The sequence below is a fragment of the Molothrus ater genome, chromosome 2 (genome assembly GCF_012460135.2).
Source record: "Molothrus ater isolate BHLD 08-10-18 breed brown headed cowbird chromosome 2, BPBGC_Mater_1.1, whole genome shotgun sequence".
In the NCBI taxonomy this organism is placed as follows: domain Eukaryota; kingdom Metazoa; phylum Chordata; class Aves; order Passeriformes; family Icteridae; genus Molothrus; species Molothrus ater.
Window position 1 is genome coordinate 79,359,956 of NC_050479.2, and position 18,020 is coordinate 79,377,975.

Genomic DNA, 18,020 nt, shown 5'->3' on the forward strand with positions numbered 1-18,020 from the left:
GGTCCCTAATGCATTGTTTTTCATGCACTTTGAGAGATGGTTTTATCTAAGCAAGTCTAAAAGGCAACATTCCTTGTTAGCAGCATTTTGCATTCCAAGCCTCTGGTCTGTTCTTTCATTCTGTTCTTTATTGTCTTTACTTTTGGCCTCTGAGGAAGAAAAACCACAAACAAAGGGCTTTAATCCGTGTCTCAGATAAGATTCATAGTCCTTGGTTTTGAATTTCTTTTTTCAGATATTACTGCTTTTATGTCTTTTGGGTTTCTAACTGAAACTGGATAGGGATGGGTTCATCATAAGCTTTCGTTCTAACTTGTTTGGGTAATAAGGCAAGGAGGACTCTATATTTTCATTTCTACAGTGTCAGCTGATCTCATATTTCTTTGGTGTATACCAGTAATGAGAAGCACCTTTCTACCTCATCATTTGCTGGAAAGGAAGGAATGCACCTGACAGAGATGCATATTTCTATAGATTAAATATGTGCTAAGTATGTCTTCTCCTTAAATAAGAACTACCCAAAATGGTTAAGAATTCATTCTGGATTGCTGGGGAGGAGCCATTCAGGAAATTAGCTCTCTCAAAGAGAGAGAGACAGAACTGCTTAATTAATTTGCCTAGAGGTAATCTCTTACTTGGCCCATGAGTTGTCCCAGCATTCTTGGATGCACCTTCAGCAGGGCAGCGAGAAAGCTTTAACACGTGGGATATTTTAGTACTTACTGGTCAAATCATGAGCAGTCAAACCCCAGTGTTAGAGTCTTCTCATGTTTAGCTGCTTCTACTTTCCAGGAAAGATTTTGTAGTACCAAGAGTAGAAATTGGTCTGGCTAATTTTAGTCTCACAATGACTAAATTTGGGATGTTTTGGAGCAGTTTCCTCTAACTCTACACTGCAATACATGTTAGGCAGCAGGTGCTGTCTTAAACGCGCTTCTGCTCATATATGAAAATTAAATTTGAGATGCCTTGAAAATTGCTGAGTGACATAGGTAGATTTTTAGAGGGCCTACGTAGCTAGGAAATAGTAATACCTAGGAGTGAGAGACATGGACTATAGCATGCCTCAGGGTAGGATCAAGACTGTCAAAATAATTCCTAATGATGTCCAGGGGTAGAATTGCCACAACTTTTCATTGCAATCTATTTGTTAAGCGAGTTCCCATACTAATGCTAGAAAATTTCCTAATGCCTAATTTAAATTTGAATTATTACAGCTTAAGTCTTGTATTTCCAAGCCTTAAAGCCAGAACAAACAACTGTCTATCATCTCAAGAGAAACATGAGAAACTATTTATTGGTTGATCTTTTGACTAAAAGATCAACCAATCATTTTCTGAAGTTGTTAATTTCAGAAAGAGAGCACACCCTAAAGTACTGTTTAGAGGAAAAAGTATTTCCCTAGATTTGGAAACCCTTGAAACAAGAATTTTTGTGGTTATGGGAATTTCCAGTGAATCCCAGCTGAGCTTTCTATGACTCTTTCTATACATGTCACCTCTAAGTAAGAATGTGAAAGGGCAGAGGTTGCAGTGGAACATTTACTAATCTTTGTCTGAAGATTCTTTACCAGGAGAGAGACATAAGTCACTGTCTAAAGTGACTACAGACTATTTTCTCTCTTCCCTCAATACCAAGAGTTATTTTGGTAGGTATCAGGACATCACCTGGAAATTTGATGTTTGCAGTTTGTGCTACAAATATTCTTCAGAAAAATAGTGCTTGTAAGATTTTCTGAAGTTTTGAACATACTGGAGATTTCACATGGGTCCTGTGTCCTACACCCCTGAAGACCTCAGTCAAAGAACTCTGGTTTAACATATTGTGTATTGTCCTCCCTCTTTCTCCTCACTGGAACAGCTTTGCATTTGAACACACAACTCTGGAGTAACAGACTGTTGAATGATTTCTGCAATAAAGCTGTGGTATCCAATGTCAGCCTGAGTGATCATTTAATTTCAGTGGTCTGAACTTGTACCTGCTGCAATGCCACCGATTTGAACCTAGACTCTGCATGAGAAATATCTCTTGCTTAACAGTTTTGTTATGTGTTTGCCCACACACCAGCTGGAAAGTCTTGGCATTGACCCTGGCCTGAGTGCCAGCTGGGAAATAGTTTCCCTCAAGCTTGAGGAAGTGTCTCAGAAGGGACATTTTTTCCAGGCTGTCTGGAATCAGAAGCTTTGTGATTTGATGTCTTTGTCTGACACTTCTGACAGAAGAGAGAACTGGTGTTTATCAGACTCATCTGGGAAAGTCCAAATGACTCTTTTCATGATTAGCAGTTTAAAGAGGAAAAATCTCAAGCCATAAGAAACCAGAAGCTGTTTACTTCAAGTTCCTGTGAAACATAAGAATCTAAAATGGAAGTGAGGTCAAGTACCTGGGCCGACATGGTTCTCAGTGTTCTCAGACTACTGGGACAAAGCTGATGGGACCACGGTCAGTGAAGGGCTACCCTGCAATCCCTGCTTCACAAGCACACCATCATTACAGTTCCTCCTATCACATTTTTTTCCCCCAGAACTTCTTCTTTATATATTTAATAAAAATTATTACTGTTGTGTTATAATTCCTCTAAGAACAGAATTTTCAGACTTGAGTGCCTACTTGACTTGGGTTATGGTAACCTTTAGATAATAAAAACAGATACCACAACTCCCCTCCCAAAAAAAAGTGAGGTTCTGGACTATGGAGATAGTTCTGCAGCAGCCACATCTCTGATAGCAAAGGCTGGGCATGTGTTTCTGAAGCGGACAGCAGAACCGGGGTACAACAACCCCAGGTACAACTGCCTGTCAAACCCCACTAATAAATGCTGAACTCTTCCCTCTTCTGCCTCTATAGGTTCAGCCAAAGCCCTGCAGCTGAGAATCTCCTGGTTACAAAGATCCATGCATCACAGCTGGACAGAGGGAGGCCTGTAGTTCATTCCTCACTGACATTCTTAGTTTCACTGCTTACTGATGGTATGGTTTTGTGGCTTGAGGTCAGGAAAGTGCTAATTGTCAAGTGCAAAACGATAGTGGCCTGTAGTAGAGCCTAAGGTAGAAGAGAAAATACTAAGGAAGAGGATAAATCTCAAATTTAGGGGAGCTCTAAAGCCAAATAATTACGGAAATATTTTCTTAAGTTGTCCTAGGCTAAGTGGGACTTGTCCCACTTGTCATGGAGAGTGATAGTCTCCAGACTATGAAGACAAAAAGAAAGAATGCTGTCCTATTACTCTTTCACTTCAAGGAAAATAAGGATCACAGCACTTATAATTTCTGTTTCTTTTCAAATACAATAGCTAACATATGGAAAATAGTTGCTATGATTTTTCTGATTTCTTCCATCAGTCAAAGAGATGTAGATCAAATAGGAACTTGATTTGTCTAATAGCACTTAAGGCAGTCAGTTTGCAGGTATCATGGAAATACACTTGAAGCAGAGTGCTCTTATATAGGCAATGCAAAGCAAAGTGCCCCAATATAGAAGCCAATAAAATGTAGAAATCTTTCTCACAGTCACACAATGGCAGGTAATTATCACCACTATTGTTATAACAGAGTTATGGTTCAGTAGGGGATGTTTAATATCCAGAAAAACAGCATTTCTGTTAGGATAAGGTACTTCTATTTTTGCTGGGCTGGCACTGTATAAATAATAATGACAACAAGAGTGATCTAATTTTTGGCTTCTCCAAGGCTGCATTTGGTCCACAGATGGATTTTTGAGAATATATGTGTTACAGGAAAATAGTTACTTACCAATAATTTGATTTCTTCCGCATTGTAAGCAGGGCTCTGAAAGCTGCCTGTTCTGCCCACTTCAGGAAATGGCCCAGGAAGGCCCAAATGATACCCCACTGGTGGTAATGGAGATTTATAATCTATTTTCTTTTCATGGCCTCTGTGAAGTGGATGAGAAGATAAAGTGTGATCACTTTTTGAACCAGTGATATTGCAGTGGCCATACAAAGCAGGAGTGCAGTTTCTGTGGTATCCACAAGCAGTGAGCATAGCAGTCTGTTGATATTCCACTTCCCATGAATCTTTATTTTGGAAGGATCTAAAAGAAAAAAAAAATCTACACATGAAACCCAGTTAAAACTCTTAAGCTATCACAGCAAAGCCAAGGATTTTTCATTTTACTTGTTTACAAAGTTTTGATTTCTTAGCTATTCAAACTGCTTCATGCATGAAGTTGCATGGGCATAAGATTCAGCATTACCAAATTGCAGCAATTTAGCAATTTCCACCTAGGTTATTGTAAAACTCTCTGTGTGCTTTCTCTGTCTGCTTCAGCTGTGAATTAAATCCCCTAATTTAAACCCTTTCACTGGAGCTTAGGTTGAGGAACCTTGCCTTGGTTGGTGTAACTGTGGCAGAACGAGCTAAAACACAAACTCACCTCAGGTATTGAAGATGCCAGTTCTCCTTAAGTGTTTGTTACCTATCCTTTGCTAATGGCTACCATTCCTTTTTCCAGTGGAAAAAGCTATGCAAGCATCCTTTGGACATGTCTAGGAACCAGAGTGAATTCAGCCACACAAATAGAGGAATTAAAATGTGAAAGTGCAAGAGGAGAGAAAAAACCTATTATTAGTGGTTGGATAATTAGTCAGTTTTGGTCTAATAGTATCTTAAACAACTATGTTCAAGTGGCTAGAATTTAGAATAAATACTTAAACAAAAATAGTACAAGAATCTTTGATTCTGCATTTTTACGGCAATGATAGTTTTGCCACTGATTTAATGGTAACACTTTGGATATTAATATAAAAAAATTATTAGATTTTTAAAATGCACTCTCTGAAAAATTGTACAATAACTTGCTTTTGTAACAATAAATGAAATCTTCAAGCTTAAAAAATAATTTAAAGCACATTATTATGATTTTCCAGAACTCTTGTATCTCAGTGATCAGAATTGATGTGCAAGTACATATTTCTAATCATCTGTACTTCTGTAAAGCAAAAACTATTAGGGTTACTATCAACTTAAAAAAAAAGAAAGCCATTTTCCTCCCATTCCCAGAACAGTTAACTGAACAATTCTGATACTGTATTGATACAAGCACACAATTTCGAGACTCACTTGCCCAGATGTCTGTGAAATTACACTAATTTTCAATTGCATCATTCCTTGTATTACATACCAAAACATGCAAAAAAACTTATTTCAGATTCTATAAATTTTATGTTACAGTATTTCTAGCTGAGATAAAAATTTCCATTGTATTGATGTCTGTGCTTACGATGAAGTTTTAATCTTGGGAGGTAACTACTAAAACATGATAGCAGTTTGAACAGATTCTATCATTGCAAATATCCTAAAACACTCTAGTAATTTGAAATGCAGCTATAAAATCTTTTTAAGGGCATGTTCTCTGCCACTAAAATATAATTTAATAAGTATTCAAGAGTATGCAGTGCTAGTCAGTACTTTTTTTTCCTTTTTAAAGAAAATGAACTTGCCGAGTGCAGGGAGAAGACAGTGTTTTCTGCAGAAAGATCACACCATCATTTTCTAATCTTAATTTAAATATTTGTTGCTGGGAGAGAGTGGCTGTGAAGCCTTGATGGACCTGCTTTTACAGAAGCCCTTCTGCTGGTTTTTACAGGGACACAGTTGATTTTCTTCACAGTAGTTTGTAGGGGGCTGTGTTTTGGATTTGTGCTGGAAACAGTGTTGGTAACACAGGGATGTTGTAGTCACTGCTGAGCAGAGCTTGCACAGGGCCAAGGCCTCTTCTGCTCCTCATCCCACCCCACCAGAGGGGAGGCTGGGGGTGCACAAGGAGTTAGGAGGGGACACAGCTGGACAGCTGATCCCGGCTGACCGCAGGGATATTCCCGACCATATGGGAGCATGATCAGCAATAAAAAGCTGGGGGAAGGTTGCCTGGGCATCATGACAGGTGGTGAGCAACTGCACTGTTATCACTGGGCATCACTTGTTTCATGTATTCTAATTATAGCATTATTATTTTATTATTGTCATTTTTATTATTACTACTACCTTATTTTTATGTCCTATTAAACTGTATTTCAACATATGAATGTTACTTTCTTTAAATTCCAATTCTTTCCTTGTGAGTGGGGGAGTGAGAAAGTGACTGTGTGCTGTTTACCTGCCAGGTTAAACCACAACAGCCCTAAACCAGGAAACTGAGTATTCAGCACAGGGACTGTGCAGAACAACTCAGAGAACTAATGAAGAACATATTTTTTTTCTCTGATTATAAAAGAAGCTGTGATTAAGATAATCTGAATGCTATGGCAAAGGAAATTATATGCATGATGCTGTATCACTATTTGTTACTATAATTTTATTTTTACTCTAATAATAATAGTACTATTCTACATGCTAACATAAAACTCTCTCAGACTATTCACCAAACTTTCCAGATTTCTAAATCACCTAAAATGTTTACCTTTGTGGACGCAGAGTTTTCTCCTTTCTTTCATGCTTTTCTTTACATAAATATACTCTGCTCTTTGGGCACAGGAGAATACTTTTTTTCCTTTATTTTCCTCCCTATTTTAAAGTCAATTCCATCTATGGTTTGGATGAAGGGCACTGTGAAAAAAAGCCTGCGACAACTGAAGATAGATGGCATGAATAATAAAATCACAGTTTTTTTTTTTTTAAATCTCATGTTCTGACCTTTTTGGAAGTAATTTTCTCTCTAAACCCATAGTAAAGTCTATGTGGTCTGTGTTCTTTTCTTTCTGCCAGAACTGCTTCTTTATGTATTTAATAAAAATTATTACTGTTGTGTTATAATTCCTCTAAGAACAGAATTTTCAGACTTGAGTGCCTACTTGACTTGGGTTATGGTAACCTTTAGAATATAAAAACAGATACCACACTTCCCCTCCCAAAAAAAAGTAAAAAAAATAAAGGGACTGATTTTTTAAAAGGAACTCCCATTCTCCCACTCCTAGTGTAATCCATAGAGTTCTGGGACTGCTTGGTATTTTGGAAAAACATGACCCCTACACTGAGGTACTTTGACAGGGATACTGGGCCTTTACTCTGGATGGTTTCCACAGTTGTGGTTTAAACTTCTACCAGTTCATGTGCAAAATAATATCTAAGAACATAGATCTACTTTAAATACAATCTACAAATTTGTGAAAAGCTGTCCATTTGTTAACACTACCAATGCAAATACACTATTTCTGCAGCTGAACAACTTATGCTTTTGGTGGGATTAGTCCTAGTCTATTTAACATGTACACATGCCACACAAATAATATCACTGTTGACACGGTGACATAGGGGACAAGCAATGAAAGAACGGTGTTCTCACAAAGGAAATTTAAACAGGATCTAGTTTTCCTGACTCATACATAAAATCTTCCTGGTCCCTGGGTGGCCAATGACTTCAGGGATGCAAAAACCCCAAATCCCTTACTCAGCTTTGCTAGTTGACATGACCTAGCTAGAGTGTTGAGAAAGAAAACTACAGATCTTTAATGGCCAGAATGTCTTCAAGAATTTGTGCTGTTCCTTTTACCTGGCAAGTATAACGGCTAGCTTGATTTTAAAATGGATAAAAAGCCTTTTCCTGAAGAATTGTGTTCACTGCTTCCACTTTATCTATTGCAGTAACTGATACAGTGGTGTGACTAAGAGTTGTATGATCTCCAAAAACCTCGTGAACACAGATACTCACTGTAAACACACATGTATTAAGTGATCCCCAGCTACCTTAGCAGGATTAAGCCTTAGAATTTACCCTTCACTTTCCCCACATGATGGAAGTGCACTTTGGCCTGATCAGTTAACTATTTTGTGCGTATTTTTGTGCAAAATAAATAGCTTTTCATTTCATAACTCACAGGCATGTTTTAATTTTGGAAGAAACAAACTGAACATATCAGCTTCATCAGAGAGTTCTCTTTGACCGTGCACAAATTTAAATCAACTGCATATGGTCAAGGTCTAAGCAAAGGATTGAAATCTTGAGAGTGGGGAAAGCTTATGTAAATGGCAATTAGATGTAAGATAATTACATAAGAAAACAGTAATTAAATAAGGTGGTTATAGGTAGAACGTGGGCACAGTCCTTTTTTAGCAAAAAGATGCTATTTCTGCATATCTTACTTTCTAATATTTAGAAATTCACTGTATACAGAAGAAAGAAGAAATCATTCTGCTTTTTGGATTGCCAGTACAACTTCCTGCAATTTCCTGTGTCTTCTCTAAAGGTCTCCTCTCTAAGACATGATGGTGCTCATACCCAGGATTCCAGTACTGACTGAGAGAAACAACTGAAAAATATTGTAGAATATACACCTGTCCCTTGCACAAACACCATGTTTTCTAATTTTTTACCATATAAAAAAAGTCTTTTGTGCCCTTTCTCCAGTGCCATAATTACCATGGAAACAGAACTGCAAATTAAACCAGAAATAACAGGGTTTATGCTCAGAATAAAATAAACATACCCCAGATTTTAACTTAACCAACACCAATTTCCTAGTTTATCTGCATACATCTGATGGTTGAAAATTTAATTTTAGTTTTCTGGAAAAATTCTGAGGTAGTTTCCTGCTTGGGAACAGAGAACTGATAGTACAGAGAGGGCCCAATCATAAAAACACTGGCTACACAGTACATGTCAAATTTGCGCGTTTTAAAATCTGTGTATTTATTTATCTGAATAGCTTTACATTTAGGAATTCTAATGAATGATTTAGGTCCTGAAATCTAGGCTCAATATATCTGTTTCATCATATTAGCTACAATAATAATAATAATAATTTATATTGTGTCAGTAGTCTGGCTGAGATTTCTGTTGTGAGAAAGGTCAAATCTCACAGGTGCCTCTCTCACAGTTTTGATTGATCTTCCAACAGCTATGAAATCACAGTCCTGCAAATTACATGCATAATTTTATTGTATCAAATATTTATGTTCTCATAAATTAAATTTCACGGTCTCTTATGTACAGCAAGTGTAAATCCTGAGAAGATGGAGAAAAAAAAGTCTTATTTTTTCCTCACTTTAGAGGAGTTGAAACATGAGCAAAAATGCTACTGACCAATTTTGTTAAGTTATGAGACCTACTGGTGCAGAATAATCTGTATTTTGATTTACAAGTATCTGTTTCAGCAACATCTTCAACATAATTTCAAACTTCATTGGAAATCAGCCATACCTGCCACTTCCAAAGATGGGTGTATCTGTGTGTATATATATTCATGCATTATGTATATGCATATATGTATATACTTATATTTATTATAACATATATACATCTCTTTATTTTTATATACATATAAATAATATAATATAATTCAACACAAAACAACACTCTTTAAAAAGAAATTTTAGGCTATGGAACTACATTTACTGGGATGCTGCTCTATTTTGCAGAAAGAAAATATTTTTAAATTTTGCCAAAACCTAAATGTATGAGTTTGAAGTCTTAACATGTTCAGTTTTGGCTCCAACTATTTCAACTTTACTTCACAGAACTATTTCATGTTAGTGCTATCATATCAGTTCTTTATTACAAATAATCAGTATATTTAGCTTCCTATTAATTTTATTTTCCTGTACTGTGAAATACTGCTTAGCAGGGTGTTGTTTTTTGGTTTTTTTAATTGCAATGGCATGATTATAATATGTTTGAAGGTAATTCATTGGCTCACTGAATACAGGGAAATAAGAAGAAAGTCATCAGTACAATGCTTTCTATGAGTCTGAATATTCTCATTATTTTTCCCTAACAAGGAGTTTATTGTAGTAATGACTTACTCAGAGCATCTGAAATTACGTTTCTGTTAAAAATCAGGTCACCCAAGAACACTGAAGCCAGACAAGGCATTAAAATACATTTAATGAAACTTCCAACAAATGAAACTGGAGGACACAAAGCTTTTCAGCAGGGCCTATAGTTCAAACTGCTTATTAAGAAAACCTCCCGTCGAGAAGTTTACCGCTCATGTTGATTTTTCTAGCCTTTCCTTGTCTTGTTTTTATTTGGTAGTAAAAATTACAGTCTGCTCTACCTTGCAAAACCTGGAACTGAGAATAGCTTGAGCAGCACATAGAAAGTTTTTAAAGTTTCATGAGCTAAATACTAAAACAGATATTAAACATTTCTGAGACTTCATTTATTGCCAATTTCCACTAGCCATGCAGAAAAATGCAGAAGTCCTTACAAACATACTAACTAGATCTGATGGTTATATTGGTGGGAGTTCTGAATGAACAGAAACGGCAAAAAACTTGACAGTTTGGCCCAGTCAGACCTTCCAAAACACTTACAAGAAGTTTCATAAATGTGTACAATCTAAATATTACCTCTCTTCCTTTTCTTGCATCTTTGAATGGGTTTGGCAGCTGTGCTCTGTTTCTCTGTATGTATCCATGCAACTCAGTATCGATGTTTCTGTGTCATTTTGTGGTTTAGCAAGGCTATTTTGTAGTCCTAAATTCTCATGTTTCATTTTGTGAACAGAAGCTGTGAAATTTCCATGTTCTTTGTTACATAAATCTATACACTGTGAACGGAGATAATGCCATCATTAAGTAGTTATTTTTTCCACAGTAAATGGGTATATTTTTAACAAGCAAACACAAAACAATGTTCTATGCTAAAGAAAAGACCTAGCTACCATATATAATCATGCAACATTTAGGGCAAACCAAGAGAATTGCCTCCAGAAAAAAAAATCACAGTAGATAAATAGAAAAGAAGGGATAACAGCCTCTATAACACAATAAAACAAATTAAAATTTCTCAGCAAACATGCATTCAAAATATTATTGTTGTAAATTTATCACTTGCTTTGTAGAACTGATGACATAAAAGCAACCACAACAGCTATATCTGCAGACTCTATTGCTCCCTCCAGTAACAATTCCTCCAAAAATAACAAGGAAAATTATAGGAGTTAATTACTACACTAGATACAGAGTATGTGTAAAGGCTCAATTTATTATGTGTGTTGAGACAGTCACCTTCAGTTTCAGAAGCAGTGAGTAAAGCCACATCAGCCCAGTGCTCTCTGTCCTTGTCACTAAACCCTCCTTCTCAGCTGGGTTAGCCCACACGGTGTGCAAGGCAAAATACTGAAAGTGCCAGCCACAGTTGCACTGTGATCAGGGGCTAAAGAGCCCCATCCACTAGCATATCAAGAAGGGAAGATGGAGATTAGCTCTGGAAGTTGTCTAGCCAGGATACTCTGTTCCTTTTTTTCTATCACTTAATCCACAAAGCCTATGCTGCACACCTGAGCCAGCTATTTTGGAACTATCTCTCTGCAGAGTACTGCACTGCATTGTGTAATATATTTGCAATAACAGTATACTGTCATCACCAGCAAATTTTCAAAAGGTTTATCAGATTACATACAAAAGACTAAAACCCCCTGCATTTCATTAACTTGTGCTTTCATATATTCCTAGATCTACCTTATTCTCTGGGAACTCAGTAACTCAATACAGATTTGGTTCTTTGTACACTGCTGGCACAACTGTGCTCCTGCATTCGAAAGCTTGTCTATTCCTTGCACCGATTTGATGTCATCTCTTCCTGTGAACCTTGCATTCCTCAGTTTTAGGGTGAATTTATGAGCCAAGCTGGCATGGAAATGCCAGAAGGTATAATAAAATTTAATATTTTGTGCAACTATGGGGGAGCACGGGTTCAGCTATGTCTCACAAGTGGGAGGAGTGGCAGAACCTAGGGAGAAGGAGAGCACTAAGTCATCCTACCACCAATAGCTCTAGAATCAGCTGTAAAGTTATAATTGCATGAGCCCCAAAACTGAGCTGGCCCAGCTACATTGCTTTTGACATCAAAGTAACCCTGCCTGATGATGCATTGCACCATACTGGCTTAGGCTGGCACTGGTCTCAGAGGTCTGTGTAGTGCTGCACTGTACAGCACAAACATGTCCATAAAAATCTCTCAAATCCCTAGAATCTTAATATCAAATATATCACAATCTAATGTTTAGATCCTCACAATACATTAGTAAAGCAGCAAAGAATTTTTAAGTCCACAAATCTACTGAAACATGTATTGACCTTGGTATGTGTAGTAACTGGATTTTACTGTTAAAATATAACAAACATGTGATGTCTCCAAGGACCCTTGTCAGACAGCTCTTCTCAATCTTCAAGAAAAGTGTCACTGCAGAGAAGATTTAGACATGCATAGACACACATCCATCTGTGCTTCCACAATAATATATCAAATATACACACACAGATATCCATAATTGTGTATATGCATGTGTAGGTAAGACATCACTGATGGACATCCATGCTGTTTTAAGGGTGTGGGTAAATGTAACATTCTTTCATGACAATTCACAGGCTACAGATCCCCCCAAAATGTATTTACATCAGTATTTCCAAACAACATTCCAGTGGGATTTTTTTTCGTGATACAGTAACTGCAGGTGTTCTGTAAGAAGGGGATCTTTTGAAGCTTTTTGTGGAAAACAGTATATATACTATTTATTATACCATCACAAACCATAGTTCTAGATGATCTTATGGCACACTTTTTATCAATTAAATTTTAAAGCCCTGCTGTTTGGAGAGATATAAATACTAGACTCTGAAAATAAGCTGGGTGGGAGCAAAATGTGTCAGTTTTTTACACTGCTATTTAAATACCATGTGAACAAAGGGGTAAGATATTAAAAAAGGGGCATATTTTTGTCTGTGAGAATGATGACTGTTTAAACTTAAATAAGTGGTATCACTTACAAAAAAATAAGCTCCCAGAAATTGTTTAGTGTCTAGACAATTACTGAAAAATTTAACTTACTTGTAGTTTAATACAATTAAGGTATAAATTACTCTTAGCTATACTCATCTTCAGGCTGTGTGTGAATACCACTTGGTTTGATTATGTTGCACACCTGATATTTGTTTTTTTATTTAATGTATGCAATCCAGAAATCTCTAAATCTGCCATGATCTTAATCTACATTTACAATAAATATAAGTGACTATTCTGCATACTTCATAGGTTAAAAAAATTTACCGTGCAACTTTCACACTCCTGGTTTTCCACCATTTCTTTTAGATGTGTGTTTTCAGATTTGATAACTTGGTAATGGAATTCCAACAACTAGGAAAAGATTAAGATCTTAGTTAAATACAAGAATATTACTCTCAACTGAAAGAACACTGAGTACAGATATATTTAAGCTTAATTTTACAAAATGTGCATTAGTAACTACAAAACTTACTATAATATTTTTAAATCTAGCAATACCAAAGTAGGAAGAAGTATTAAACTATCTATAAAAGAAATACAAATACAATACCTCTGAATTTATTTACCTTTTTGAAAGAAGTAATGACTTAGCAAAACAAGTTCACATGCAGTTACTACATAGAAAGAGGACAGATTTTACGGGCCACTGAAACTAGATGAAATCCTATTCATGACATCTAGAAATTATGTCTATTCTTTTATTGATACAGAAATACCTGGTAAAGAGTGCCACACAACAGGAGATATCTCTCATTTTCCCCAAACACTAACTTTACTATTGTCAAAAGTAAAGTGTTACGTCAATCACAGTTTTCCACATGTAGTGACCCTTTCAATAAACACAGAGATACCCAGAAACCTCTAAAAATGGTGATTCTTTTGTTTTACAAACTAAGTAATGAAGCTGACAATTTTTTTTAAAACAAACATTTTTCACTGAAATCCCCACTAGTATCTTACAGTTTCCAGCTATAAAATTACTAGAATTTTCTATGCATATTTGTACCATTCTTCAAAAAGCTTTGGAAAACACTGAAAAATTAGAAACTTAAAGCATATGTAATAACAACAAACTGGAAGTTTTCAAGATCTTTTGCATGTTAAAATGACAACTAGATGTGATGGTCAGAATGAATTTCTATTTGGAGGTACAGTTGACATTTACTGGTGATTTCTTGTTCCAGCATCAATTTGGCTGCTTTTGTAATACTTCACAGATATTACAGCACCACTGATAAAAACTACAGCAAGAAATGGGATGTCTTTTTTTCCACAGATAATGAATGTCATTATCAATAGTGGAGTAAAATGATGTGGGCTGCTTTTGCCTACTTGCATACCTGCTGTTTTGTTAACAATTTGTGTTTTGTCTCTAACTCCATTTTTAACTGTCTTTCCAGAAGACTAGCTTTCTCCATGATAGTTGCTATAGTGATCTCCTTCTGATGAAGCTTCTCTGTCAGGTCAGAGATTTCTGTCTTCATTCTTTCCTGCTCAGAGCAATGGGACTGCTCCTCTTGATAAACATGGTTTCTTATCTGTAGCAAATACATTTCAAAAAGAAAAAATGCTGTGCAGTAAATATGATTGCATCACTTGCTACTTATCAGTGACTTTTTCTGCTGTTGCTTCCAAGACACCAACTCTTCTAACTGAACAAGAGATTCTGAAATTGTAAAATAAAATGTCTTTGGAAGTCAGTGCACAGAGCTTTGTCTATTTTTACATATTTTCTCACTTCTCTTGTACATTAATTTGCTATTTAATATTAGAAATGAACAAAGTACAATACACTTCAGTTAACCTTTTAAAAGAAAGTAATAAAAATCATGTATAGAATTAAAATTCATGGTAAAGAATATCCAAGAAAATATCCATTTGATAAATTTAAGTATGATTTAGTTATAATAATGCACTTAAGTTTCAAAAAAGTTAGATGAAGCTTAAATTAACTTAGAAGCAATATAAATAAATCAATCTAGAGGTTCTTTAATAAGAAACTATGTTAGAAATAAAGGGTATATATGGAAAATCATTTTATGAGAATTTTTCCTGCCATTTTCTGTTAAAATTTAAGGTCAAACTTTCTTCAATTCCTCCTGTGCAGAGTTCTGCAAAGTATCAACACAAAAATTATTTTCCTAATCTTTCTACTATAACCAACAATTTAGTACTGACAGATTTTTTATTGTATAAGAAACAGAACAATAAAACCCAGTCTAGCAACCTTTGAAGACATTTTATGAACTTTTTGCAGTACTATACACAAGGACTAACAGATTGCATTCTGATTTTATTTATGCAAACAGCAAGAAATATTAGAATTAAAAAAATAGATGTAGATGCAAAATACCTAAGAGCTAGATCATGACTGTCATGCCAAAACTGATGAACCCAAGTCAGATGCATCCAAACAGAGAAGTTCAAAACCCACTTGGTAAGCATTCCTGTAATTTGCTATAGGTGGCAGAGTGATTGGACCCTTCCAATCTAACAATTCTGTGATTTTGCTTAAATTGCTACTTGGCAAAACCACAACATGCTTGTAGGATGAGTTCTGAGCATCCTCTACTTCCAAAGTATTTTAGCCTGCCAAGCCATACACTGTTCCACAGTGCCATGCCACTGCTGCTTGCTCACAGCCCTTCTGAAATGTGCAATGCAATGTGATGCACCGCTCCTAGGAGAGAGCTCTGCCCTACACTGTGCAGCAGGTACCTGGGTAAGCTCAGCCTTGTGTGAGCACCTGCCACAGTGACTTGTACCGGTTATCTGTTTGCATATCCTACCTCTGAGACCACCTACAAATTACAGCTTAGCTCTACAGCTTACCAATTAATCGGAGATTTGGAGGCTTTCTTAGTTGCATGTTATCATCTGAACCACAATAATGTGTAGGTATGTTCTCTCCCATTATTTCATTGAAGTAGGTAGGCACAGAAGCAGAATGTCAGTTTTACAGCTACACAACTGAATGCAACCATATACGAAATCTTTTTCACATAAAAAACTTCAAGCTCTCCAGTACCAACAATGTATTCTCCTTCTCTCTACAGTACATGCACATACCCTAGCTCAGTACCCTCTCCTAAAAATCTTATACTGCAGTTAAGATCTGGAAATGATATGAAATACCTTGTTCAGCTCTTCTTCTTGGCATTCTTGACTTTCTGCAAATAGCAATAACTCAGGGTTTTTATCTTCTTGTTGCTCAGTAAGCTGAACATGAGATGACTGATGCCTTTAAGTAAGAAATAAACAAAACATGAAAAAACCAGAACATTCAATACTCTTCACCTTGTAGTATCCTCTCCCCAGTGTAAAACTGTAGAACATCTGCTTGCTGATGAAAAAAATACTCCCAAACATAACCAACATTTGGCCTACACCAGGCTAAATTTTGGGAGATCAAGGACAATACAACTATGTGCAGAAAGACTCCTGAAAGCTCTTACAGACTGGTATTTCATATAATTTGAAATGGCTACAGCAGATTAGATAAGCCCTAAAACCAGGATGATTTTATTCAAAGTAGATTAGGGAGAATCTTAGTTGCATTGTTTCCAAGTGTTTTAATGCTGAGAAAATGAAAGACTGTAAAGATATAGGCAGAAATATCGTAAATGCGTTGATTTGTAAAAATCTAGCCATCATTAAAGCTTTTTAACAGAGTCTGCATCTATTGCCTGAAATTGTCTGATATAATTGTCAATGAAAACATCCAGCTAAAATTTAGAAGCTGACATTTGAATCCAGAGTATCTTTTCAAACAGACTTAATTTAAAACAAATGTAAGAAAAAAGTCATTAGCTCAGAACTACTTGTTAATTTAAATAGGTCTTCGCCATCCATACCTTATTTGAATTTCCTGTATATCTTTATACTCTTTGATTTTCAATAATTCTATATACAACTTCTGGCATTCAAGTTGTATCTTTCTCCAGAGACCATCCCTTGATTGAAGCTCATTTCTCATGTTTGAGATGTCTGCCTCCATGTTCTAAAGAAACAAGCAAACACACAAACAGTTAAATAAAATTACACAGCTTAAAATGCTGCTTTTTTAACACATCATATTCAATACCTGTACATACATGATCTTAATTTCAGAAAAACATATTGCTTCCATGTCAGTTCCTCTCATCTAAAAATCAGATTCTGAATATTCTTTAGCCCTTGCAATGTTCCAATGAATCTGCTTCTGAAATTATCATTGGAAACATAATTCAGAAGTTCTTTATTGTACTAAATGCATCTAAAATATATCGCTTGGTTGTTTTAGCAGGCTCTGCATCCTGGAACATGTTTCACATGCCAGAATTGGTGCTATAAGTGGCTTCAATTCTTCATTTCCAAATTTATAAACTTTAGAAACTACAAGGCTGCACAAATCTTCTTAAAAACTACTCCATCTGCATGGAGCTAATTGCTTATTTAAATGAACATCACAAAATTTTCAAACAATCAAAAAAAAGATTTTTCTTAGGGACTTGACAAACCTTATTCTGTTTTATCTTTTATTTCTGATTGATAGTGTGCTAGACAACCTGAAGACACATACTACATTTGGCATGATAAAACATGAATTCCAAAAAATATCAGAATTTCCAAAAAATATACTGAAAATATACTAAGTATAAGAAATTGGAAATATAACCCACAAATAACAAAAGTAACAATAACAATCAGTGCTTGCAATAGTAATATCCAAAGAATATGTATTGCTTCTCACCTAAGATCCTACAGCATGTTTCAGATTGAAAAAAAAAAATTATTCTAAGGATATTGATCCTTTACCTTTCAAACTATTACACTAAAAACATTCCAATTTTTCATAATTTCTTCATTTTATTTGAACATAGCTTCCATCTTTAAGAGCAAAAATAAAGCCTTTAAAATTTCAAAAGATAAGTGGATTCCAGGAACTGCAGTGGAACTGCAGTGGAAGGAGGAACTTCAAAGGTTTATTTCCCCTAGAGGCTCCTATGAGAATGACCCTCCTCCCAAGAAGCCTGTGGTCTATCTCTGGCTGAAAGGGTTGCTGAAGACAGATATGAAGTGCTTTTGCATTTTTTTGAGTTTTCTTTCTGGGACGGCTGCATATATGGACTCATTCATCTTATCCTTTGTTACATTAAGACCAAGATAGCTTTTTGAAACATCAAAATGCAATTCTGGGTATATTCAAGTGAAATAAAGCTTAATAAACTGTTAAAGTTGTTGGTAAGACTTGCTTATTCTCTTCATGACTCCAACATTCAAGAAATAGCCACAAT

General features: G+C 35.8%; 1 protein-coding gene across 1 annotated transcript in view; it reads right to left on the minus strand.

The window, feature by feature from the left end:
* Positions 1–18,020, minus strand: part of DEUP1 (deuterosome assembly protein 1) — a 40,575-nt gene that overhangs the window by 2,897 nt on the left and 19,658 nt on the right. The window contains exons 7-12 of the mRNA XM_054514099.1: positions 16,599–16,744; positions 15,880–15,985; positions 14,085–14,282; positions 13,009–13,095; positions 10,308–10,507; positions 3,753–3,894 (exon numbers count right to left, since the gene is read on the minus strand). Coding sequence (XP_054370074.1) covers positions 3,753–3,894; positions 10,308–10,507; positions 13,009–13,095; positions 14,085–14,282; positions 15,880–15,985; positions 16,599–16,744 — 879 coding nt within the window. The remainder of the gene's footprint in view (positions 1–3,752; positions 3,895–10,307; positions 10,508–13,008; positions 13,096–14,084; positions 14,283–15,879; positions 15,986–16,598; positions 16,745–18,020) is intronic.